The 25,205-nt window shown below is 42.4% G+C and overlaps 3 protein-coding genes and 1 long non-coding RNA gene across 8 annotated transcripts in view; 3 read left to right on the top strand and 1 right to left on the bottom strand.

The window, feature by feature from the left end:
* Positions 1-236: 236 nt before the first annotated feature.
* On the top strand, positions 237-3,074 carry armc6 (armadillo repeat containing 6). 2 transcript variants are annotated; one of them, XM_088396790.1, is made up of 7 exons: positions 237-627; positions 846-928; positions 1,000-1,570; positions 1,987-2,132; positions 2,204-2,335; positions 2,398-2,593; positions 2,672-3,074. In XM_088396790.1, the coding sequence occupies exons 1-7, from the start codon at positions 507-509 to the stop codon at positions 2,905-2,907; spliced, it is 1,485 nt and encodes a 494-aa protein (XP_088252916.1). In that variant the 5' UTR covers positions 237-506; the 3' UTR covers positions 2,908-3,074. The 2 variants fall into 2 exon arrangements, with proteins under 2 accessions (XP_088252916.1, XP_088252917.1); XM_088396791.1 differs by having other exon boundaries at positions 240-627; positions 2,398-2,535; positions 2,695-3,074.
* Positions 3,075-3,570: 496 nt separating this feature from the next.
* slc25a42 (solute carrier family 25 member 42) lies at positions 3,571-7,663 on the top strand. 3 transcript variants are annotated; one of them, XM_088396799.1, is made up of 8 exons: positions 3,571-3,930; positions 4,553-4,708; positions 4,938-5,049; positions 5,416-5,441; positions 5,508-5,674; positions 5,774-5,890; positions 6,000-6,151; positions 6,215-7,663. In XM_088396799.1, the coding sequence occupies exons 2-8, from the start codon at positions 4,631-4,633 to the stop codon at positions 6,538-6,540; spliced, it is 978 nt and encodes a 325-aa protein (XP_088252925.1). In that variant the 5' UTR covers positions 3,571-3,930; positions 4,553-4,630; the 3' UTR covers positions 6,541-7,663. The 3 variants fall into 3 exon arrangements, with proteins under 3 accessions (XP_088252925.1, XP_088252926.1, XP_088252927.1); XM_088396800.1 differs by lacking the exon at positions 3,571-3,930 and adding an exon at positions 3,981-4,444; XM_088396801.1 differs by lacking the exon at positions 3,571-3,930 and having other exon boundaries at positions 4,622-4,708; positions 5,416-5,674.
* A 1,248-nt stretch (positions 7,664-8,911) lies between these two features.
* On the bottom strand, positions 8,912-23,559 carry LOC148387410 (uncharacterized). The gene is made up of 4 exons (XR_015862655.1): positions 23,322-23,559; positions 21,499-21,573; positions 15,008-15,614; positions 8,912-9,202 (listed from the first exon to the last, which is right to left on the bottom strand). It is a non-coding gene; the product is annotated as an uncharacterized LOC148387410 (long non-coding RNA).
* ncana (neurocan a) overlaps positions 16,067-25,205 on the top strand; it is a 43,051-nt gene continuing 33,912 nt past the window's right edge. For both annotated transcript variants that reach the window (XM_088396778.1, XM_088396777.1), the window contains exons 1-2: positions 16,067-16,423; positions 17,862-17,927. The gene's annotated coding sequence lies outside the window, so the exon portion shown is untranslated. The remainder of the gene's footprint in view (positions 16,424-17,861; positions 17,928-25,205) is intronic.

Raw genomic sequence — 25,205 nt, 5'->3', positions numbered from 1 at the left:
GATGCATGTCTTTAACTTGAATGGTAATAAAAAGCACAACAAAGTATGTACATTTTCCACCCGTTCATGTATTAAGTTATGTGTTATAGTTATTATAATATAAGTTATATTATAAGCCATTCAGTTTGACAATCGCCGCATTCGTTCAATACAAGGTAAACAAACACTTGAGGAACTTTGTATAACTGTATGTTTCAACCGAACACATAAAAGAGTAGGACCGTTTTACGCAGGCGGCAATTCACTAAAGTAGACCATCAGAAACTACGTAACTACTAATCTATCACTAACAGAGCCAGAATACGCATATTGCGCAAGTTGACTTCATTGATAACAGCAAGGGAAGACACAGGGCGTTAACGATATTGTTGATTGTATGATAAAATCCCTCATTACAGGACGTCACGGCACGATAGATAGAATTGTTTCAACTAGCAAAGAGAACAATATTTTGAACTGGTGTTGCCGTACTTTATAACAGATTTAGTAACTGTATCGATCTGAAAATGGCTCTACGTAGGATCACACAGGAAACATTTGATGCTGCTGTAAGGGAAAACATTGACGAATTTGAGATGGATCCCGATGAGGCTTTGAGGGAAGCTGTGGAGCAGTTTCAATCTCAAGGTATTGTTGCCAGAATGGATAAAAAAACCGATTTATTTGTGTCTTGGTAACTCGGATGTACATTTAGCCGAATCATGACACAGTTAGTATTCTTAACCATCGAAGTTAATGTATTGAATTAATGCAAAGGCTAACCTTATTTAGCAAAAATCTGTTATGTTGTATATATGATCACGTGACAGTGTAATCCAACCGAGATAACTGATGTATACATGCAGGTGTGGACCTCAGTTGTATTGTAAAAGCTGTACCTGCTGTGCCATCTGATGACAAACAGGAGCAAACGCATGAGATCTTACAGGTATATCTTAGATTTGCTAGTAATTGACTATATGTAATGTCCACCACTTCTTATACCACTTTCACCTGCAGGCCCTGGAGTCCCTCCGCATTGCAAAAGACTCTGCTGACAATACAAATGCAGCTGTAGATCTAAAGTTTTTCACCGAGCAATGTTCACAAGGATTCGCTCAAAGATTCCTGGCGGCTCAGAAAGGCGCGTATCCCATCATCCTCACCTACTGCCAAAAGAGCATAGGAGAGCAGGAAGTCCTATTGGCTGCTTTGTCCGCTTTGGCTTCGCTGACTGACGGACAGCCGGACTTGTTAGATGCTGAAGGCAAGCGCGTCCTTTTGGATGTTCTCAATAAGTACCAGGCTGATTCTTCATTGACACGAGCTGCCATCTCCGTTGTGCGTCATTGTTGTTTGAAACATGAGCAGAACAGACAAGATTTGGTCAAAGCAGGCGTTCTGTCTTTACTGACTAATGCCATCAAACAGCACAGTGGATGTGCGGACGTGGTCAAGGAAGCCTCTGGAGCTCTCAGGATTATGACTTTTGACGATGATATCCGGGTTACGTTTGGGCAAGCTCATGAGCATGCGAAGATGATTGTTCTTCAGCACAATGGCCTCAAGATCTTAATTGAGTCTGCAAAAGGTAAGAGCGGCTAATCTCTGCAGTGTAGCCGGCATGCAGGTTGATTCCAAAACAATGTCCCCATAAGGAATACACTAATTATATACTAATATTTATTGTGGGGGTAACATTCCAGCCCACCCCTTCAATAGACTCACCCAAATATGTTTTCTACAATGTATACACATTATTTTTGTTTATTGTATTTTATTGTATTTTTTTATTATATTGTATTATACTATTATTATTATTATGTACTATTATATGGTAGAAAGTGGGGACAGCGACCTCAAGTGGACAATAGTAGTACAACTATCTACCGTGCACATTTTCTTATTCTCATTACTTGAATAATCAATGGGATGATTGTTAAAATCAATTTTAAAAAAATCCACAATTGCAGTCCTAATCATGGTTTCATGTCTTTCTACCTTCAGCTCACAAAGACAATAGCTCTGTTTTGAGTGAGCTGTGTGCCGCCTTGTCCCGTTTGGCCGTAAGGAACGAGTTCTGCCAAGACATTTGCGATCTGGGTGGATTGAAGCTTATGATGACACTGCTTGCAGACAGTTATGAGTCATCGGTACAGACGTGCAGGTTGTAAAGGTCCGTCATCCAACATATTGTCACCGAGCTTCTTTTTGCCTCTCGCAGGAGTTGGTGCGGCAGGTCTTGAGTGCAATACGAGCCGTCGCGGGAAATGATGATGTGAAAGACGCTGTTGTTAAAGCGGGTGGAGTCCAGCTCATTGTCATCGCCATGAACAGACACATGACCATCTCCGCTGTAAGACATTGCTACCTATATTAGGTGAAAGGGCGCTGCTAACTTTTTCTATGCTTATTCAGGTATGTGAGCAGGGCTGTGCATGCCTTTCCGTCCTGGCTTTACGCAAGGCCAACAACTGCAAGGTCATCATGGAGGAAGGAGGGGCCTTAGCTGCTGTGCAGGCCATGAAGTCTCATTCTGGTGTTGTTCCTGTGCAGGTAATCCCTCCATCCACCCATTTTCTAACCTGGCCTTATCATCAGCCGGGGCACTATCGTAGTATCCCTTATGAAAACCAAATGTAGTCATAACAAACAAGAATTAAACGGTTTGTGAGAACTTTGTGTAAAAGAGGTTTACATCTCATTTCCGAGCAGAAACAGGCATGCATGCTGCTGAGAAACCTGGTGTCACATCAGCCCACCTTCAGCCAAACAATTCTGGAGATGGGCGTGGAGGCCCTCATTTTGCAAGCGCTACAGACCCATCGCGATTGTGGCGACGTTGCCAAGGCTGCCCTCAGGGATCTGGGCTGCCAGGTGGAGCTACGGGAGCTGTGGACCGGCAAACGTGCCGGCATCACTAACTGAAAGGGGAGGAGAGTGGCAATGAAAAGTGATATTATATGATGCTAAATTGTTTTTGAAATGCCATCTGAGGAAATATGAGATGCACAGGCTGTAGTCAGCATTATGTTTTGAGGGGGAGCGTACTCATCATGCTGAGTTGGTATCATAATAAAGCCTTTGTCAACAAAGGCCATGATAGTTTTTTTTTTTATTCCCTTTGTTTTATATTGTATTGTGTACATTGTTGCATAATGTTTTTAAAAACACCTCCAGGCCACTGTATACAATGTTTTGCATTGAACCAATGCACACATTATACAATTAAAAAAAATTCACACCACCAAAATAAAATGTCACAAGAAGTATATCAAGTGTCCTGCAATTTTGTAAATTTAATCTAAATATCCTCACAAAGTAACTTGATGTGGGTCTGTTTTGTTGAGCACAGAACTATTTAGATTTTGTTTCAAGAGTACTAACAATTCCCTTCTGTGTGGTGTGTCAAATTTGGATGACATATTTTCACTTTACAATGACATAAAACTGCTAAGACTTGGGTGTTAAATTCAAGGTCAAACGGGTCTGAATTTTCTGTTGACGCCCCTCCATCCGGCCTATCCTGGCACGTCTTGCCTTGGTAAGACTACATTTCCCATAATGCATCACCACTCGCACTTGTCAAACCTTAGGAACGGGTGGGGGGGAGCAGGTTTCTTCAGCTTGTAACAGGAGGAGCAGCAAAAGCTCCATGGACGATGTCAGCCACTCAAAGTCACTGTGCGGTTAAATGATAGAATCACTTTAGTTCGTGTACATATAAGGCGACAAGTTATCTTATGGCTATTGAAGTGCATTTACTGTTATAAAATTAAACGTAAGCAGTTGGTTAGCAGCGAGCTAACAGCTAGCTAGCTTTATCTAAACCAATGTTCGGCTAACTTTTGATGCCGAAAAGTGTCTTCAGGGGAAACGATATCGGGATTGAAAAGTACAATCGGAGGAATTTTTTCCAAAACATTGGAAATTGTGCTGGTGTCAAATTAGGTAAGCAACTGGTTCCGTGTGATGTTGTTATTGAGTGTTTTTAAACGCAAGTGACGGGAAAAGGTGATGCGTTAACGTCCGAAGTCGTGGTGAGTTTCAGAATTTGTTGGAGTACTGTACATAATCTGCAGAACGCGTTAAGACTTGTGCAGAGTGAACGAGCTCTTTGAGCAACTGATGAACGCCACCCTTTCTCCAGTTTTGTATTTGACAAGAATGTGTTGGAAAAGTTCTTCTTCCATGGTGGTGGGGTTCGGGTTATGCGCTGTTCTTTTTTTGCTAGGAACTGTCAGATGCTTAGGGGAATGTGAGCAGCCTTGTCGTCAAGGTGAAGCAGCCACAAGCTAAGTTAATGATCTACTTTGAGCAACTGATGAACACAACATCATCAAGTAAATTAATTTAGGCTCTCAAACATTGTGGGCATGTCTCAGCCTGAGAGGTTAAAGATCATATAAATAAGTGAACGCCTGTTTAAATGATGAGCACAAGAATGAAGCAGATTTGTGAAAAAGTGAGTAAAGAAGCGGACTTGTTGCTGGGGCCTTAATTAATTATATCCAATGAATATTTTTTTACCATTTAAATGGAATCCATGTCCTTTCTGACCCCTACTCTTCAGCTCCCAGAGCTACTGCCCCCTAGTGGTGTAATTCATGAGTGCGCTCCAAGTAAGTGGTGTACCGCATAGTCCTCTGGCATGGGGAGTGGAGTGCAGGATCAACATGCAGCACTCACCCATGGAGAAGTGCTGCCGCGGGCCTCCACTCAGTCAGAAGTGAGTAAACAAATGCTATATTTGTCTTTCTTAAGTAGCTGTGAACATGTTGCAGCATACAAAACAAATAACGAATGCTAAAAGTCAGTTTTGTCCAATGGCCCATCAGATGCCATCAATCATTCTCAGGCCAAAATCGTATTTAATAATCTACAGCAATACAAACATGGTTAACATGCACTATTGGTACTTGATTTAACTCAAACGTGACCCTTTCCCTGCTGCACAGGGCCTGAAGCAGACTCGCTCTGTCCTCAACTCGCTCTTCTCGGGGGCTTTAGCAGGAGCTGTGGCCAAAACAGCTGTTGCGCCGTTGGACAGGACTAAAATCATCTTTCAAGGCAAGATGGATGCTGGGAAAGTCTAAATGTGGAAACTGTTTGCTATAGTTAGATTATAGGTCAGGGTTGTCAAAGTCTGCCACATTGTAGTTGGGGTTTCGTTCTGACTCTGAACCCAAGTAAATGTATGATAGAAAAAGTCTACACACCTCTGTTCAAATGCCACTTTTTTTGTCACATGAAAGAATTAAATCATTTTAATCTTTGTCTACTATTAATTTGAGTAACCTTGAAAATTCAAGACATTTTTAAATATTTTTTTTAGGAAAGGCTTGCACAAGTGGTGTGTAGACTTATGACATCAACTGTATAAGTGTCATAGTGAATTCACCAATAACGGGCTTTTTTTTTTTTTCTCCCTCTCAGTGTCTTCAGCAAGATTCTCTGCAAAAGTAAGTTTGATCTGCATTATTGACATTAGGATCAGTTCGACAAATAAGCTGCTGTTTGTATTTCAGGAGGCCTACAGGTTAATCTACCGCACATATCTTAAGGATGGCTTCTTCTCACTGTGGCGCGGCAACTCTGCCACGATGGTGCGAGTCATCCCGTACGCCGCCATCCAGTTCTGCGCTCACGAGGAGTACAAAAGTCTCCTGGGCGACTATTATGGCTTTCAGGGGAAGTGAGTCAGCACGCCATACACACACTTGATTTATTACGCTGTGGATAGGATGAAGGTTTTAAGAGAGGCTGATGTTTTCCTGGTTGGTGTTTGATCCAGGGTCCTCCCACCACTCCCGAGGTTACTGGCCGGATCGATGGCCGGCACCACTGCAGCCATGTTGACGTATCCTCTAGATATGGTGCGAGCTCGGATGGCCGTCACACCGAAAGAAATGTAAGGCCGCAATTATCTATAAAGACACGCTGTCTGGATCGGGAATATTGAAACAAAAATACTTGCAGTGTAGACATTGTGGGAATGAAACAGTGCCCTCTGTTGTTAGGTACAGCAACATTCTGCATGTTTTTGTACGGATCTCCCGGGAAGAGGGCTTGAAGACCCTCTATCGAGGTTTTACGCCCACCATACTGGGCGTGGTCCCCTATGCGGGCCTCAGCTTCTTTACCTACGAGACGCTGAAAAAGCTTCATGCAGGTACGGTTTAACCACATCTTGGTGCTATATGAAATAGCTTACATGCGCTGGCCTCTGACGCAGAGCGAAGCGGACGCCCACAGCCCTACTCGTACGAGCGCCTGGCCTTCGGGGCCTGCGCCGGCCTCATCGGCCAGTCGGCGTCTTACCCGTTGGACGTGGTGCGGCGGCGCATGCAGACCGCCGGGGTCACCGGTCACACGTACGGCACCATCCTGGGCACTATGAGGGAGATCGTCTCCGAGGAGGGAGTCATCCGAGGGCTCTATAAAGGCCTCAGCATGAACTGGGTCAAAGGGCCCATTGCGGTGGGGATCAGTTTCACAACCTTTGACCTGACGCAGATCCTCCTGAGGAAACTGCACGAGATGGGCTACACGTCCCGGTAATGGCTTGAAAACACAGAACTTTTGGACGTGGTGGTGATTTCAGTGAATGAGAAAAGAGGTTTGTGCCGATGGAGGCAAATATACACACTCACAGTAAGTGGTAATGTTTCCTAACATTTGTGCTTCCATAAGATGTGACAAAGCGTCCGTGCGTACAAAGGCTGCCATTTATTTACTGCCCATTTTACGATATAAGAGAATACACCTAAATTCGTTTTTTGAGATAATCCGCTTTTAATTGCCACAAAACTGAAGTATGTCGGGATGCATTTCGTCAATTTTTTTGTTTGAATTATTTTGTGTACCCCTCCCCAAGCCGCCACGAGGTCCCGAGTTTGAGAAACCCTGCACTATCGCACAACGACGACACATTCGATGCCTTTCAAGCTCATCTCAAGCTGCTGCAAGCATCTCAGTCGCGTCTCTTCAAGTGCCTGGCCAGAATAGTAACCACTCTTTACTATGACTAAGCTACTTTCACCAACCGAAGTTCAAGGTTGGTCATTTATTTATTTTTGTTCGTTTTTGATGGTGCGTTGTTGGAGGTGGTTTGCTGGTGGAGGGTTATTAGGACTCAGAATGAATGCCATTTTTTTTTCTTTTTTTTCTTTCTACCCGGGTTTTGTAATTTAGGGGCGGAGACAATCCACGTCTCACAAATCGTTTCCAACCAATTCGATTTGAGCGTGTTTTTTTGATATACTTGCATGCAGGGGGTGTTGCCAGAGATTTTTGGACTGAAATGCTGCAGATTGAAAATAGTATTTTCTATGACACTGTTAGTCATTTAAGATTATCATCACTTTCCTCCCGATACTTTGGCTTTGGCCACAGCAGGTTCACGCTGTGGGATTGGGTTCATTTAAATAGACTTGATGGAACACTAAATTCTGACAATTTGACTGACGTGTGTTTTAATGTTCTTTTAATATACTTGTCGATTTAATTGTTTTAACACAATTTGCATACCTCAGTGTTCAGAGTATTGCACGGTATGTATTGTTACAAGTTGTTCAAAATAGTGTTTTGTGCCATCTGAGTGTGTACATGCGTACCTCATCTCATTGCATACACGGCATTCGGATTTTCAAATGTTCACTAAAACTGATAAGTAAAATTGGAATGTCTCCTCTGTTACTTTTATTTGCAATGCAGGGTTTAAAAAAAGTCATTTACAATGCTTTTTAGTAGGAAGAACTATTTTAGCAGCAACATGATTTCGTTGATCCACTAGGGTTTTGTAACTGCGGAAAAAAGCCGCTAGAGGGCCCCCCAACCTCAGAAATTGATTTATCATAAGCAGTTCCGCAAACGGTCGCTAGATGGTAGTGCAAGCACAGTGCTTTGGAATGGTTTGGCCGAGTCACAATTTGTTGCCTAGACGCCTGAACTTGAACTTTGACCGTGAACGCATCACATTGGCGTAATATAAAAAAAACTAGACTTATCTTAAATAACTTAAAGTTATCAAATCAAACGCTGAACAAGCCTTTTTTTTATTTCAACCAAAACGTTTTTATTGATTTGATGCCTATTGGTCACTTTACAAAGACAACAATATGATCTTTTCACCGTTTGAGTTAAACACTGGGTTTTGACTTTTTGTGACAATTTAACGAAAGAAAAGGGAATGAAATATCGCATGGCTGTTTGAAAAGACAGCTATAGGGACTTATTAGGATATGAAGGAGACCAAGATGGAGTGTGTGTGTCAAAAGATGTGGTTGCCATAGATACTTGGCAAGATGCCACGGAGAGGCAGGGACAATTTGCATTTATTCTGATCTATTCTTTTCACTTACACACCTCCTCTTGTGTCTCACCGCTTAACACTATTATTTCTCTTTTTTTCTTCAACTAATCGGTCCTGACAAGTACACCCACCATTTTTGTTAAAATTAACATTTTTTAGGACAGTTTTTTTTTTTTAAAAGAAAACCTCAGTAAAATGATTAGAAGAGGAGGTAAAGAATAGCATTAGCCCACTTGTATAAATAACTGCAAATTATAGATGGACCTATTAACACCTTTATGCTCTAATAGTCACTTTTACAAAAATTGACCTACTTTTTGGATTATTATTGTTTTTAATTGTAATTATATTTCTGATGGGTATGGATTTACAAAATATATTTAAAATAAGAAACGTATTTTTTATTTATTTAATGGAATATGACAGATATTTATTTTGGCATGCAAAAAAAAGACAATTCAGTCAAATTAATTCCACTGATGTGGATACACCACTGCTTAATGTCTCTATTTTGCTTACTATATATACCATATTAATTGTACATATTTAGAAACACTTAATAGAATTTGCATTATTTTTTTTAAATGAATTGTGAACAAACTCCCTGCAGCATAATAGTCAAATCAATTGAATTTTTATTGATAGGTTTTTATACATGATACATGTTTTCATGGAAAATCAATGAAGTCAATTCTTCAACATAAAGTTAAATGAAAGTAATAGAAAGTCACAATTCATTAGAAAAATATAAAGTTGACACAGTTAGGCACACCTGTATTATTTGCAGTGTATTTCCAAATATACACACAATACATACGTATTAGTCATCTCTATTCTAAATATCAGGATAACAATGTAATGGGTCCACAACCAAAACTAGGAATCCCTTTTCTTTTCCGGTATCACATTCTGCAAAAAGACACAAAGAGGACATGAGTGAGGAAAAAAATACAGCAAAAATCATCATTGCTTGACCGTTTTCGAAATGAATATTGTGTGTGTGTGTGAGTGCGAGTGTGTGTGTGTGTGTGTGTGTGTGTGTCCCATCACAGCACTGACACAGCACTTTTAGTCTAAAATACCAGAAAAACAAGGTGCCTAGTTACAGAAAGGACACCTTTGTCTTGACTTGGAATGCATCTGACCATGAGTCCACGTTAAGTCACCCTTGACCCTTACGTGTGGAGTGCCAAGAAAATTCCTAGTCACCGGGAAGCCGCCCAATCACACCCGAGGGAAATGACACGCCCACACAGACAGGGTAACAATCTGCTTTTGCACCATCACCGTACGGCAAGGAAAACCCCGGCTAGTAAAGAAGCCTTTTATGGTTCAGAGTTACGTTATATAATAAAACGATATTTTTCACAGGATGGCGAGTGACGAATGTCGTTATGGCTGAATAGAATCCCTAGATAGATGCAATTCTTGAGACATGAAGCAATTATGAGAGGCCTCAGGACTCTCCAGAGCTCTTCTACTGCCCACGCTGTCCCGACCAGTGCTTAATGTATGCACTGTTGTAGTCCACACTTGGAGACTGTATAACATTGATCGCCGGCCTTAACATTAGGAACACCTCCAGAGCAGAAAATACACTATTGTATGACCTCAAATTCGATGAAATTAGCACATTTGTGTCATCCAAAACATGGCCACTTTATTTTCTCCCCAATTATTAAAGTCGTAATTTTGTGATGTGGATCTTCACACCATCACACAGAGTTGATTAGAATATTTTGCTCTAAACACTTTTGATTACAATGTGGCGCAGTTCCGCTTCATACAAACCCCAAGCAGTGTATACAGAACAATTTACGAGACGTCGAAAGTGAGATGTGTAAAGGTTAGATCGTGACGAGATAAAGTGAAGGCCGGGTGATGTAACTGCTCGGAGACAATAAGAATAATGTGTGTGAGAAATGTGGACATGGTCAGTGGAGGTAGATTGACTATTTATAAGCATTTTATTTACAAACATGCGCAAAATCATCGACTACTGCTCTTGCGTGCGTTCTTAAATCAATCTGACAATGTCAGCCAATGTAAAAAAAGTTATAATATAATGTTAAGGAGTATTTAAGAATTATTTGGTTTACTATTAAATACCAATACAACTGGAAGAGTTGCAGTGGCTTCAGAATGTGATGCTGATTCTCTTCTCTTTACACACACACACTCACACAGACACACACACATTTATGCTGATATTGTGCGTGCAACAAAGACGTCTTGGCGGCCCCCTCATTATAAATACATGTCATTGGATCACAGCTCATCTGAATCCCTGAGTCTGCTGCGCTCTAAGTGGCCGTGACTGAGCCCTGAATGGGTGGCCGAGTGACAGCTACACCAAAAGAGCCAACCGTGTGTGTGTGTGTGTGTGTGTGTATAGTGTCGTAGTGCCCCCCACTTCACCCAGGCTATGGGAATGAAATCTTCCCAGCAGGACACGGGTGAGGTCTGACGGTGTGTTATACACACACATAAAGGCTAAGCAGACACTTTATTAGGTACAGTGTTTCCCCCACTACGTCATTTGAGCGCGCTTTATATTGAGCATTTTTAAGCAATGGTTTTTAATAGCGTTTCACTTTTCACAATATTTCACATTTTGAGTAACACGGCTTCATTGTTTGTAATTGTCTTTATTTTTGCAGCCCTGAGACAATATATGCATGTTAGTATTTTATGGTTGCTGTTTCGTGTTAAGCAGATGTTGTCCAAATGTTTATAATGACCATAATATCTATGCTAATTTCCATTCGTCTGTCTAGCCTACGGCGTCGGCTAGCTTAATGTTAACATATTGTCGGCCGCATAGCATAGTACTAGCCCGAGTCATATTTGAATGCTTTTGGAAAACAAGAAATAACAATTTTTAAAACATATTATATATATTTTTAATGATTTCTATATCTACAGTACAGTATATTTTGCTTTTTTTTTTGGTGCCAAGTTAGCATTGCAAGTGAGAATCTTTATAAAGATATATAAAGTTTCAATTCAAAATGAAAAATACATTTGCAGATTTTAACATTTTGAAAGGGTTTGACACATATTTATATATATTTTTTATATATCAGCTACATACGTGTACAGAGAGTGTGAAGGAAACCTCATTGTGGCTTTTTGCCAAGTTGAAGATTGAAATGATGAGTCGTGTATGTGCGAGGGAAATGTAGGACAAAAAGTTTCTTGCCACCTCAACAACAAAGTAGACGATGGAACAATGTGTGTGTCTTAAAAGAGCTCACGCTATCTCATTTTGCAGGCAAAACGTGTCGCTATCCCAGCGGAACCACAAACCAGGCCACAGTATCGTTCTTTGCTTTGCCTCCTTTCTCGTTTCCGTATTAGAGTCAAGGATTGCATCTTTATGCAGGTACAACAAAGTTCACTCTCCTTTTACTCCAACCTTGGAAGTATAACGATTTGACTCAACTTGAAATCAGCATTTATGCATAGTCAGGTATTTTAGGTAAAAAAAAAAATCAGACAAAGCTAAAATATTTAAAAACTTTTCCCACGAGTAATTGTCCTAAATGTTTCTGAGGGTTGACTATTCCAAAAAGTAATTTGTCACAAACACATCAATGCTCATCAGCAAAAGTAGGGCACGACTAAAAATACAGCTCTAATAACGTTGTGCTGCATGGAATGTGTTTTTTTTTTTTTTTTTGTAAAAGATCTGAGCTTACATCCCCAAAAAAGAAGCATCACAATGAGGAAAATTGTGAAATGGAGAATAATGGAAAGCCTGCCGGGGAAAACGAGAGAATGAGGGACAAAGAGAGATTTGAGCCTTAAAAAAAAAAAAAAAAAAAAAAAAGTGTCAATGCCGAAGCCTCCTTTAGGCATGAGTGCAAAACAATGAGGCCCCGTGGTGTGCGAATGGTCGAGGAAACACGCATACAAACATGCCGGCGCGCACACACACATGCATGCACACACACACACCCCACTGAGCCCGACCGAGCCTGTGCTAGTGAGACAGGTCTATGGGTCTATTGAGGGAGCTGTCCCTTTCTGTCGAGCTAATGAAGCCTGCAGCCGCAAGCATAAAGAGAGCACAGAGGTATAGCCGTGCATGCGCTTCTTCATCTATTCACTTCCTTCCTTTAGCGCCGGCAGGAACCCAGGAACCTGGACGTGCGGACAACTTTAGTTAGAAAGCAACACGGCATTATAAACGCATGTCAAAATACGATCTCACTTTTCCAACCCGATCAACCAGACCGAGCGAACAATAGCTGCCTATTAAACCGGGGCGGCCGCTTCATTAGCATGCTGCGAGGCCCAGACGACAAGCAAACAACCAGACAACCTCTTCAACTGGCCTTGACCCTTGAACTCTAGGGTCCTCATTCACCTGCTACAACAGCAGTCTCGCCCGCTCTGTTCTGTTTTGGCGGCATTTCCCACGCTCCTCACATTCCCAGTTTATCACAGTCACTTCAGACATTATGGAGATTTGCCTTTGTGTCTCGTTGTCTGACATTTGACATCCCGCCATATCGACTGCACCTGACGATATATATTCTCGTCAACTTTAAGTATATCGCGACAGGACACAAGAAAAATACTAGTTGTGATTTCACTGAAAACGGATTCTTGAGGGGGCAGTTACCCCATGACGAAAATGTGCAAAACGTTCCAAATAATCCCGAAAATGCTTCAAATGACTTGTCTCATTCTATAGTGAGTCTTCCACTTCCTACCCACAATCCTTTTCACCTCCCCGTGCTGTTTGTACTCCATTTTGGTACACATGAAGGGTAAACTCGTGTCAGCCTTTGCTTTCTTCTTCCTGATCGTTTGCGATTGGTCGGAAGCAGCAGCTCATTGGACGAATCCCAAGTGATGCGGCCAGCCTGAACCTAGGAGGAGTGTTATTTTCAGACATGTGGCTTTTGAGCATCTTCCTGCTTCTCTTGCATGGATGAAAAAAAAACAACTCTGGTGCCTTGCAGCATATGGACGCCCTTTGCCGCTTTATGCAAATGAGCGAGATGCAGACGCATGTTCGCAAACGCAGACAAACGACCCGCCCCCCTCCCTCCATCACCCAGCCTCTCATTAATGGTCTACTAAAACCAGACACCCCCCCCCCTCCTTCTCCGAAAAGCGCCCCCCACTCCATCCTCTGCTCCCCCACACCAGTCTACTCTCTCTCAAACCAGACACCCCAAAATGTGAACCCCCCCTCACCCCCCTCCTCTCACATTCTCCTGCCACCAGACATGTGATTCGCGTGACGGCCATTTTGCCTCCAAACTGTACCGCGCAGCAGCTGTCTGGATGGGCGAATGCAAATAGGGGCGACCCCCGTCGTGTGAATTAATGAGCCTGGAAATACGAATCTTCCAATCCAGCGTCGACATTTTATCAGTCATCGCCGCTTTCGAGCCTGCAATTTAACTTCCAGTGATGGTTCCAAGCTACAATTTCTCCCTGAAAGCGCCCTATCTATACGTTTCCACGCACAAGCCCCTTTCCCCCCACCAGCTAGCTCACGATGTGTTCACTGCCATGGTAACCAGACAGCCATATGCATGAAAATGAGACTTTTGTGGTCTGTCTGCCTGGAGTTTGTTGAAGCCATTCTTAATTAGAGTGTGTGCTTGTCTGAGCTACCTTTTATTTGCTTAATGCTTTCACCTGTGCTTTATACAGCTCTGGAAAAAAAATGACGAGAGCACTGCAAAATGATCTGCCGGCAAATGCCATGACAACAAATCTTCATAGTTACGCAAAGAAAAGGAATGTATATTATTGACTATATTGGTGATTGTCATAATGGAATACAGGTTCCCTCTAGTGCGACTTGATCATTAAATTAAATGTTCAAATTGATCTGTTAAATATAACAAAATCCAGTACAGTACATTTTGAAGCGCAGTTCAGTTGTATTTAACTTTATTGTAGACTACATTTGCATTTAATCTTTTAAAAGAGTTTTTTTTTTTTGTAATACATGTGAATTCTTTTTTTTTAAAATAAGCACAGAATAACAAAGTGTGGTTGTGGTAATTCTGGTACAATTTTCACCTCACTTGTGTGCAATACATTTGAATCGAATAATGATACATCATTTAAACACGGTGTTAATTTAATTTAATAATTTCTGTGAGTGTGTGTGTGTGCGTGGGTGTGCGTGTGTGTGTGTGTGTGCGTGCGCCAACGGACATGACAGAGAACTGTCTGATTAAAAAAGAAAATGCTTTAATCTTTTCTCCAGTTCCATTTGCATGCAAACACACACACACACACCATATGGCACACGAGGACGGCCGCAGCCTTAATCTCACAATAACCGAAAAGCGACCAAAACAACATGGCTGAAAACAAACACTAACTGCTGTGATTACGCTTACGTAAAAAAAAAAAAAATCACCTGCCTCCTCCTTGTTGCCGTTATGCATTCATCGCAATTATCGCCACGGCCCAGTAACAACTTGGAAGGTTATGCAAATGCAATTAGCCCCCATTTGCATGCGACGACGACTAAAGCGACGCACAGATGGCAGAGCGCCGAGGACGCGCCCGCCATCTTTGGCGGTGGGAAAGTCTGGTGGCCATTTTGTCTGAAGCTGTGCCCATCTGGATGGCAAACACACACACACACAAATCCCTGCGTGGTGATGCGGTTATGACGAAGGTAGACATTTGTGATTGCAGTGTTAATAGAATGAGATGGTAAAAAGTACTTACCACTCCATTAAGAGGAAGATATGCCTTCTCTGTCTTTTTGTCAAATGGTTGCAGAAATAAACAGCTGGGGATGGAAAGATGTCAAAAGTCCCATAATGGTTTTGAATTAAAGTGAGGAATATGTCAGTCTTGTGCGAGGGAAAAAGATGAAGAAAAAACAGGCTCCCTCTTGCCAGCGCTTCGGCAGTGTATCGGAATCATTTGGGTGAGGAAAGAAATCCCCCTTAGCAAAACCACACACAGCCAAGTGAAGACGGGGTCCGGTCCAGCTGAGAGGGGCCGCAAAGGGCCCGTCCTTTGGAGGCCTGCAGGCCCCTGAGGCCACAAAGAAGCAGAGGAAAGCCTACTTGGAAGCGAGCATGCTTGGTATTGATTTCTCCCGCTGAGGTGCTTTTAGCCTTCAGGGACCTTCTCCATCCTTCTCTGCCCACTCACTAGCTTCCCGCTCAGGCTTCATGGGCTGAGCTGGACCCCTGGATGGAGGTGCGGACCACAGAAGGAGACAAGGAAGAGCCCATGGCAATGATGATGAGCTGCACCGGGGTCTCGGAGTTCAGTCATCTGCACGGATTCATCCAGCCTTGCAACCACCCACCCATGTTTCCATCTAGAAAAAAAAAAGGGAGTGTTTTACAAAATCTCACCTTTGGCATTCAGCATCCCTCCGTTCAATGCAAATGCAAATGCAAACAGTAACACTTTGATTAAAAATATGTGGGAAGAAAACGCCAACTTGCTCTTTTGTAACCTGCCCCAAGGCGCCCACCGCTGCACACAAACAAATAAAACTGAGCTCTGCGTGCTCTTTGAAAAACACTCGGCTCGTAGTGGAGCCATTTACAATAAGACGAGAATACCACAATAGAATCAAATAAAACTTGTTGCAGGAATAATACAGGACGAAATTTGTTGAAGAGCTGCTTAGCAGTGCATTATATTGCCTAAATTATTTAAAAACACATGTGCATATATACTAGTTAGCTATCATGTCACTATTTTACTATAAAGTGATTTAAGTTCATGCTGAATTTTCCTGTTCCAATACAAAGGTGAAACGCTTTGTTTTGCTGATGGGACATAAAATTGCAGTAAAAAGGAACAGGTTGTGGCAAATAGTACTCTGCCGCACCAAAGGGGGGCGTACGTGAGCCAACTGATGATTAATACTGCCCCATTTGTTGTAGAGGTAGACGAGACAACAGCTGTCACAAACTAAGCACAGATTTTGCACTATGGTGCTAAAAGTGAAGTGAAGGAGGCATTTTGGGGATTTGATGACGTCAGTGATGATAGAAGTGATTGCATCTGAGCTTCATGAGATGCTGGCCAAAATGAAAGAAAAGTTGCCCTAAATGAAAGGAAAATGAAGACTTTTACAAGAAAGTAACGGAGCTTTTTCTTCATCTATAAATAAAGGTAAGGCCAGAAACTGTGTGCGTGCGTAGAATGTAGAATAAGCTACGCTTTTGGGTTTATGTATTTGTAAAACTGGCTCTGAAGGAGTCAGTGCCTCAAACTATGCATGCCACTGGTCCACACATGATTGTTAACGCCCCATCCCTTCACACACACACAATACCCCCCCTCCCCAACACACACACGCACACAAACCAACATAAGAGCTGCAGTAGGGACAATGTTGGTTCAGGGCAGCCCTCCTCCGCCAAGCAAAAAAAGAATGGAGACACATTATCAAGTTGAGAGGAACGGGGGTGTGCAAGGGGGAGGGAGGGAGGGAGGGATTGGTGGTGCCGTGACCCGTGGCTTTGGACTTGAACAAAACAGAGTTGTGTCCGCGAACACAATCGCACGACAGCCTTGAATAATTACATGCTTGCACAAATTGACGAGGTTTGTGTCCAACATTTTAAATTATAAGAAGTTCATGCAAACTATTTACCGATATTTGTGCTCATTTAAATAGTGATCTAAATTTGGGCTGAGTCATTTTGAAAAATAATCTGATAGTCATTTCATTCTCAGGGCATTAAGTGGACTATTCTGGTCATGGAGCACAATAATAATAAATAATATTCCAAGCAGCCCAAAGAGAAAGGTCAATTGAGGGAGCTCCTCAAAATCAGAATTGATCAATTGTGAAAAGTACACAGAGTTCCAGAATGGACAAAAGTAAGGTGGGTCCAAGAAACCAGTGAGAAAAACACTACAATAGTGTTATTCAACACCAAAACATAATGAGCCACATTTTTTTCATATTCAAGACATGTAAGCTTGTGTGGCTGCGTAGTTAGCAAGAAGCAAGCTCATTGTGCTGACGCAAAAGACTACAAACTGAAGGAAGAGCAACGAACCACAGCAAAATGGGAGGAGAGACAATTAGTGTGTGTGTGGGGGGACTGTCAGACAGAAGAAATAGATTAGGAGCTTTATAAACATACGCTGGAATATCCAGGAAATGCAGCAGGCGAGCATGCAGGGGGGCCGCTTTGAGAAGTAACAAATGTCTGTCTTTGCTTGTCCGTCTGCATCCTGAGTGACACTTTAGCATGTTGGCGGGCGCAGCGGGGCAGCTTGGCTCTGATGCTGACAAACGATCCCTGCAACTTCCATCCATTTCCTTCTCCCCGTTGCATCTCAGCTGCACCTCCGACTCTCATCTGTTTGCAGCCACATTGAATCATGCCCCAATGATCGCCTGGCCTCTCTTTGTTTTTGTCAAAAGCTTTTTTTCCTTTCACCGTTGGTGATCAGTGGATGCTTCAAGATGTTCTGAATGTATCAACATGGGGCTGAGTAGTAACATGATCAAAACTGGGCTTTACAAATGAAAAAAAGGAATCATATAGGGAAAATAACTTACTCAGAGCTAATGCCTTTTTTTAATTTTTTTTAGGAAACTGCCTAAACCAGCCATGCACGTTAAAGTGCTCTTGCTAAGCCTACAAAAAGTTCAGCAAAGGTAAGTGGTCAAGATATCCTTATTCCTTCTGCATCACAAATTTTTTTTAGCAAGAAAACTAGCTAGCTACCGAGCTACTTCAAAATCCTCTTTGAAAAGATGGTAGACTGCACCAAAATGTTTAGTTTGTGATCTGCAGTACACCCCACAAAGTTTGATGGATTTTTGTTGTTGTGGTGCTAGATAATAAGCAAAAAATGGAATGAAAGCGCAACCTCCCCAGAAGAGGCGAGTTCTATTATTTCGTAGTTTTTCTCAAACAGTCCCTTGAAGATCTGAGGAACAATGTGACCCCGTGAATATTTCCTCTCCCAAAATGAGCACAAACAAGACTCAAAGCGACGATGCCCGTCTTTCGGTCCACGTATCGTCATTCTGGCCTCCTCAAACACTTCTCGCTTTCTTCGTGCATGTGTCGCTTTCAAAGGTGGTCCAAACAGCAGGACACACACTCGGTTAACAAAGCTCATTAAGGGTCCATACGCTGTGCGCTAGCACTATGGCTGTCACGTATCCGCTCTCAATGTGCATGATGCTCCTCACAAAGTGTCTTTACAGAGCTAATTAGGAGGCTCTTCTACTCGATTTGAAACTCATCTGAATAGGAAGGAAGAAAATGATTACGAGGAGGAGCGAGGACAAAATACCGTGACTAGTTTCGTGTAGCGTTAGCTTCTTCATAAGTGTCGCTGCACCGAAATTGTTGCACCACGCACGGTTAGGAATGGGAGCAACAGCCTCTCCATGCCAAAAGAGCAGCTGCCGACATTTCTACAAAGCTCCCGGTGAAGCTTTTAAAGAGACGTGCAATAATGGAAAGAGCAAATCCTTGTTTTTCCCTAAATGTGAGACTACTTAGTACCTGCGTGATGTTTTTGACCTTCTTTGCTTTTGTGCAGGCTAATTGTTTTCAGAGGAGCATAGCATGGAAATGATGAGTCTTGTCCTCGACTTAAAATGTCTTTCAGCTCCTCCCTCAAAAAAAAAGACAGAAGGTCATGGCGTCACTCTTTTTCTTCGTTTTCAAATATATATATATATATATATATATATATATGATAATGTAATGGTTCTAGTGGTGCAAGGCATAATTTTTTTTTTTGTCAAGTCCACAGACACATTTTGAGTTCAAGTTGAAGTTATGACCTAATTGTTGTCTCGTCAGACCCTTGATGAAAAAGTGGGCCCGCAAGGCATTCTGGGGGGGGGGTATGGCAGGTGTCCCTATGTCACAGCGGCCCGGCTTGTTAATTTGCACAACTCGTACACACACGCTCCCCTGCGTGTGCGCATGAGTGTATATATCAGTGATGGGACTTGACCCTAGCGAGTTGCGGCAGTGTTTGCGCGTCTTGCTGGGCGTGGGAAAAAGACGGGACCCCTTTTCACAGCTGCTTCGGTTGAGGCCTAGACTGCTGGGGGGCCCCCCTCTTAGACCCCCTTACCCTTGTCCGACTAGACCCTCCACCCCCCCCTCGCCTCCCCTTCAATCCTATTCACGCCGCGGCCTAGTGGCTTTCAAAAGCTGCCCCCCCCCCTTCACCCCTTCACCAACCCTTCATAAATACATCTTATTATTCAAGCCTTCGTTTGCATAGAGATTCCAAAGAGATCTCCACTTTGCTCGCGAGGCCTTTTTTGGGGCGAACAAGTGCAATTTTCAGTTTAGTAATCTCCTTGTGTTAATATTTGTCCAGAGCGCTGTGTGTACACTTTAAGAAGAATTTCAGATAATTCTGCTTTGATGGAAGGAAAGTTTAGCAAGCGCTTTGCTGGCTTGTATTCCATCTGCCACCGGCCATTGTACAGTACCTCAGCCACTCATACATAGGCACGGTGACACCCCCACCCATCCACCCACCCCCACTCTCTGCAATGCATTACTGCAGAGATTTATCTGCCATCAGCCTGTATAATACGGAGGTTATAATTTACATCCACTTTAGAAAACAGCAGAGCGGGGCCCGTTCCTTGCATATGCTAATTGTGAGCTTGGGAAAAATCGGGGCAACTCAACTCCATCCTAAATTTGAATATCTGAGCTTTCTATTGAGCGTCAAGGTTGCGGAACCATGACGATTTGACCTTGGTTATAATATGTAGGCTACTTTGTATTTAATGCTGGGGGTGAAGAGAGAAGCCTAAGTGGGGAGATGGAATGTTGCCTTCTGCGGGATTTAGTTGGAATCAAGTACAGCCGCCATTTTGAAGACGAGAAATAATTCAGCCAAATTTACGGAACGCTGACGCGTCGGTTAAATGCTTCGCCGTGGTTGAATTATGCATCGGCCGCGCACCTTTGTGCAAGCTTTGCTGACAATAACAAGGAGCCAAGGGGAGGTTGTCGTGTCGAGGCATTAAGGACGAAAAGGACAGAGCCACCCAAACGCTCTTTCCACATCAGCGGGTCCAAAACGGCGGCTTGAGCCCGACTCCAGCGCTCGCCTAACGGGATAAAGGAACCGCAGCAAAGATTACACGGCCACCTCCCCACCACCTACCACACTCTCTACCTGACAAATAGGATCATCGTGGTTAAAGGGATAAAACGCTGACTGCATGAGAATGGAAGAGGTGTGTGTGTGTGCAATGGCGGGCGGGCAAGTGGGCGGGGGGGGTAAAAAGATGTTAATACTTGAAAGGCAGAAACAAATGTTGGATGTTTCCATTGTTGTTTCGTCGACCACTAGAAACATTAGGTTTTCTGTTTTATCGTCGCCAGATTGACTATATTTAATTAATCGGTCAAGAATAGACCTCCACCAAGGCAACAAAAAGTGGGATCATTACTCATAAGTGTTCCATTGATCCCATTAGGAAAATAAATAAATTATAAGCTCTTATATTTTTTGTTTCAGTGCTAGGATAAAGCAAACATTGTTGCAGTCGCTCAGATATTGGATTATGACTTTGCTGTGAGACAAAGCAACATGTCTGCAGTTGGAGGTGGGCTGTGTGTGTGTGTGGGGGGGGGGGGTGCATGAAGCAGATGATAACTGCCTGTTTGTGTGTGTAAATATCACTTCGCCTATATAAGGAGAGATAGGCAGACACAGCCATCATTTTTTTTGTCAGCCATCTTTCATGTAGGTTTTTATCAAATTGTAGCTGTCTTTATTTTCCAAGCAGTCGTAGGCTTTATTTTTGGAAAAATTTCACATTTGATTAATTTAATTATAAGTTCAGCACTTTACATTTTATTCTTTCCTAAAATGGATGACAAAGCCACAGATTTGTTTGCATGATTGCTGTAATGTGATTATAATTTACTGGTTTATGTTCATGATACTTTTTGCTTGGAATAGGAAATGTTTGAAATGTTTGCCTCTCCCTGAGGCTATTTAATATTCGTGCATCACATGATCCAGTCCTAAACCAAGCTAAAATCAAAGTACTACTAGAAAAAAATACGGACCAGCAACTCTAGTATCAGTGGCTCAAGAAACACACATTCGAGCGCAAACACACACACACCTAATCCTCCGAATAAACCCGGAGCATCGTTCCATTTGACTTGCAGGTGCAAACTATAAAAGCGAGGCTCTAAATGACAACTGAAGCACACGTGTACCTGCAGGCTGACGGACGAGCTCCTCATCATGGCTGCCATGATGCCAACTTTACATCTGATGTCTTTGGCATTGTCCTTTGAAAGAAACCAAAATGACAAGATTAGCACACATGACATAATAGGAAATGCAATAAATAGAGTCTTTGCAGCATCCCGGCTAGTTGCTAAGCTACAAAAACAGAGACTACTACAAGTTGATGCGTGTTCCATGTAAAACAATCACACAACCAGTCATGCTTGGGCCAAGCTCTCGTCTAACAATGCGCATCAAATACTGTCAGTCATGGTCTAAATAGAGCATGCTGGGACTTCAGGGATATTCAGTCATCTCCTAGGCTTGATGATTCCTCACTAAGAATAGATCAAACGGTATGCGTCGTTCTATTTTGTTCTTCGCTGGCAAAAACAACCCACTCCATTGAATACGGTTCAAAAACAACATATGATATGAAACGTCGTAACCGGTGGAAACACAAAATCCGACTTTGTGATGCATTCATACATCATATTGTACTTAATAAGACACAAGCACCCGTTGAGCAAACATATGGTCTGCTTTTGATGTTGCACTAGCGATATCAATTTCCCAGCATCCAGGGGAGCCATGTAAAAAGGTCAACTCTGTAGAAAATACTGAACTGATTTCCCATTTAAATGGATGGAAATGTCATGAATCTGTTCTATGGCCATACTGTGCTTTTATGCTAGGTAGGAATATAATAGATGGTAATCAGGGATGGGGAACTAAAATGCTACATGTAGAACACGTATTATATAATGAAATATATGGCAAAAGGATACAAAAAAAAAAAAACTATTAATTTAATTTAAAATTTAATTTAAAATAACCTAAAATTGAACTAGTCAAATATTTAGTCACCAAAATCCTATAGATCAGATATATTTAAATGAATGTTGTATTTGTCATCTTGTGACGACAGCATAGTGGCATAAACAAACATCTATGAAAGATGGAGGCTTCTGCCAACAACATCACGTGTCCCTCAAACGAGCCAATCACGTGGGACCTTCGAACACCTTCAACGTTTTCCCTCTCCTCTTATTATTACGCCTTAAACGTCCATACGCTGACAAGTTCCAAGTCTCCCACGTGCAAGTAAACGCCGCCTTTTGTTTCCTTAAGGCAGATGATTAATGGCTTGAGTTGAGCCCTAAAAAACGCGCATGACGCACGGAATGGACCAAACCATCAGCAAGTGAAGCACCCAGTCTTCTTTTCTGGAGCGTATATAATCAGCATCCTTCTCATTTTCCTCGGTGGCGGCTTGAGCATCCTCTCAGCATCCATGCAGCGGATGCTGCCTTGAGCGAGTCCTCCGGTCCAGATACCCGTCGTGGGTTGGGGCGGGGGGGCGTTGCGAGGTGTTCGGCGTCAGTTGGTACTTTCGGTTCTCTAGCTTTATGAAATTAAAACTCATACAGCTAGATAACCAAAGACACAAACTAAGCCTGTCGTCTCTCTTAAAGAGGCCGCGCGCCGCACCTCCCAAAGCTGAGAGGAGAGCGCGTGGACGCGCACGCACGCATGCACGCACGAGGGTGGTTCATCACGTTGCCGCGCTTAAATGGGCCACTCATTAATGGATATAATAGCGCCTAATTGGAGAATCAATGTACGTATAGTAATCAACACTTTGAATCTTGAATGGAATTTTTTTATCTTATTCCACACACCGAGATGAATGTCGCTGTGGAACAAGATTTAAGATTCAAAGTGTTTTGAATACAATTGGAAAATATATCGTCATTGAATACAATTACCTTAATTCGTGCGATTAAAGTGTCTAAAAGTACACACTTACTTGCACGCCATCGGGACTACTACCGTCACCGCTCCTCACTGAAGTCAGTATCCAAAAGAAGAAAAAAATAAAAGCTCGCTTGAATAAAAGTCCGCTTTTCAAATGCCCCTAAAAAGGTGCATGTTTTGCGCCGTAAAAAAAAAGTGTGCAGCCAGTGTAAGGCAACTCCGAGTGGGCTGCAGCTTCTTGCAGAGTGCGACTGACAAGTGCAAAGAAGTGCACATGGGGAGCGCACACGCGTTAACTCCGCCTCACATCCAGGAAGGAAGGAGGGAGGGAGGGATGGGATGAAGGGAGGAGGGAATGAGAGAGAGAGAGAAAGAGAGAGCGAGAAAGGCGGGAATCTGCATGGAAACATTATAAGATGATATGAGAATGAATGTGTTTAATTCGCATCCATTTTTCAGCGTAAATGGTCTCAGTGGTCCTGCATGGTTTGCAGTGTTTTCATTTTTTAAGGGAGCTAGATTTGGAGACTTTATTAAATTCATATTTGGAGACTGTACTCAAGGAAATTCGAATTTGATTCAAGTTTTATTTTTGTTGTTATGCAGTAATATGAATTCAAGCTTGCTATACATCCTACAAAATCATCAATGCGTCCAGATGAAAATAATCTGAAATTTAGTCACTGCAAAATTAAATGTTTGGTTTAAAAAATGAAAACGACAATAGCATTGTTCCGCTCTATTGTGAAGATACAATTCAAAATCGGGTGACCTAGTTCACATGTTAGTTTGACCTATTTTGCACCTGCAAGTCTATACTGTGTTTTATGCTAGTTTGTGCAATTTTAGCATTTGGGTGAAAATATGACTGACTTTGTTTTCTTCATCGATTATGTTCTCAAATACCTTAAAAATGAATTGGAATTCTATCATTTTTTTCTGGTTGCTTCAATTCTTTCTTTTAATAATGGTCTCACAAATTCTGCCCCGTAAACTTATGAACACAACCATAAGCATCCTCCCAATTTAATTGTTTTAAACCCACACAACTTTTTCAAACATTTGTATAACAATACAGGCAACTCTAAAATAGCCTACATTTTGAGTCTGAAGCAAAACTGCGGTTAAAATGGCACGGAGCAGGTGCTTTTTGGTGCTCTGGTGGTACAGAAGATACAAAATCGTGCGCGCGCACTCACACACCCCATCACACACACACGCGAACACGCGCCGACTGCATGCATGGGTATCCTTATCTAGGAGTGATATTAAGATATGACTGATATTTGGACTGCATGACGATAACAATCACACACACACACACACACACACACACACACACACACACACACACACACACACACACACACACACACACACACACACACACACACACACATACACACACACCAGTAACTTGCAATTTCTGCTCAAGTTCTAATCATACGTGTGTGCGTGTGGTTAGGCTATAAAGTACTGTATGCGCGTATACGTGCGTGCGTGATGTGTAGATAAAAAAAAAGCAGAGGGTAAGCTATACCTGCAGCAGGTTTCCAGACGAACCCTGCACCAGATAGCAGTTACATATCTGATTATGGTGCGCGTGGGCAATCTATTATATGACGAGGGTGCATGGATGTCGGGACACGTGCATCTTGAATCTTTCGGATTCTACTCTGCATCATTTATAAGATCCAATCGGCTGCGCAATGTGCAGCCGGGCCCCTTTCTGCATGCATGCTGTGTAAATATTCAAGTCACACGTTGACACAAACACGCAAAAAAAATATTGCGCGTGCACGAAGAGGATCGCCGGATAAATTACGCGCAAAACGACACCAATAACAATAAGCCTAATAAAAGATGGATGCATTTACACACTAAAGTGCTCATGATGGATTTTCCCACAAGCGTGTGGGCTAAGGAAAATAGGGTC

Source organism: Syngnathus floridae, chromosome 14 (assembly GCF_059516105.1).
Source record: "Syngnathus floridae isolate MCC-2025c chromosome 14, RoL_Sflo_1.0, whole genome shotgun sequence".
Taxonomy (NCBI): Eukaryota; Metazoa; Chordata; class Actinopteri; order Syngnathiformes; family Syngnathidae; genus Syngnathus; species Syngnathus floridae.
The sequence above is the reverse complement of the archived record's forward strand: the minus strand, read 5'-3'. Positions and strand labels throughout refer to the sequence as shown.

Bases quoted from the DNA above. Each gene is read 5' to 3' on its own strand.
- armc6 (XM_088396790.1), top strand. From the start codon at position 507: ATGGCTCTACGTAGGATCACACAGGAAACATTTGATGCTGCTGTAAGG. The intron at 2,336-2,397 runs GTAAGACATTGC...ATGCTTATTCAG, and splicing joins GACACATGACCATCTCCGCT to GTATGTGAGCAGGGCTGTGC. The intron at 2,594-2,671 runs GTAGTATCCCTT...TGTGTAAAAGAG, and splicing joins TCATCAGCCGGGGCACTATC to GTTTACATCTCATTTCCGAG.
- slc25a42 (XM_088396801.1), top strand. From the start codon at position 4,631: ATGGGGAGTGGAGTGCAGGATCAACATGCAGCACTCACCCATGGAGAA. The intron at 5,891-5,999 runs GTAAGGCCGCAA...CTCTGTTGTTAG, and splicing joins GCCGTCACACCGAAAGAAAT to GTACAGCAACATTCTGCATG. The intron at 6,152-6,214 runs GTACGGTTTAAC...CCTCTGACGCAG, and splicing joins GCTGAAAAAGCTTCATGCAG to AGCGAAGCGGACGCCCACAG.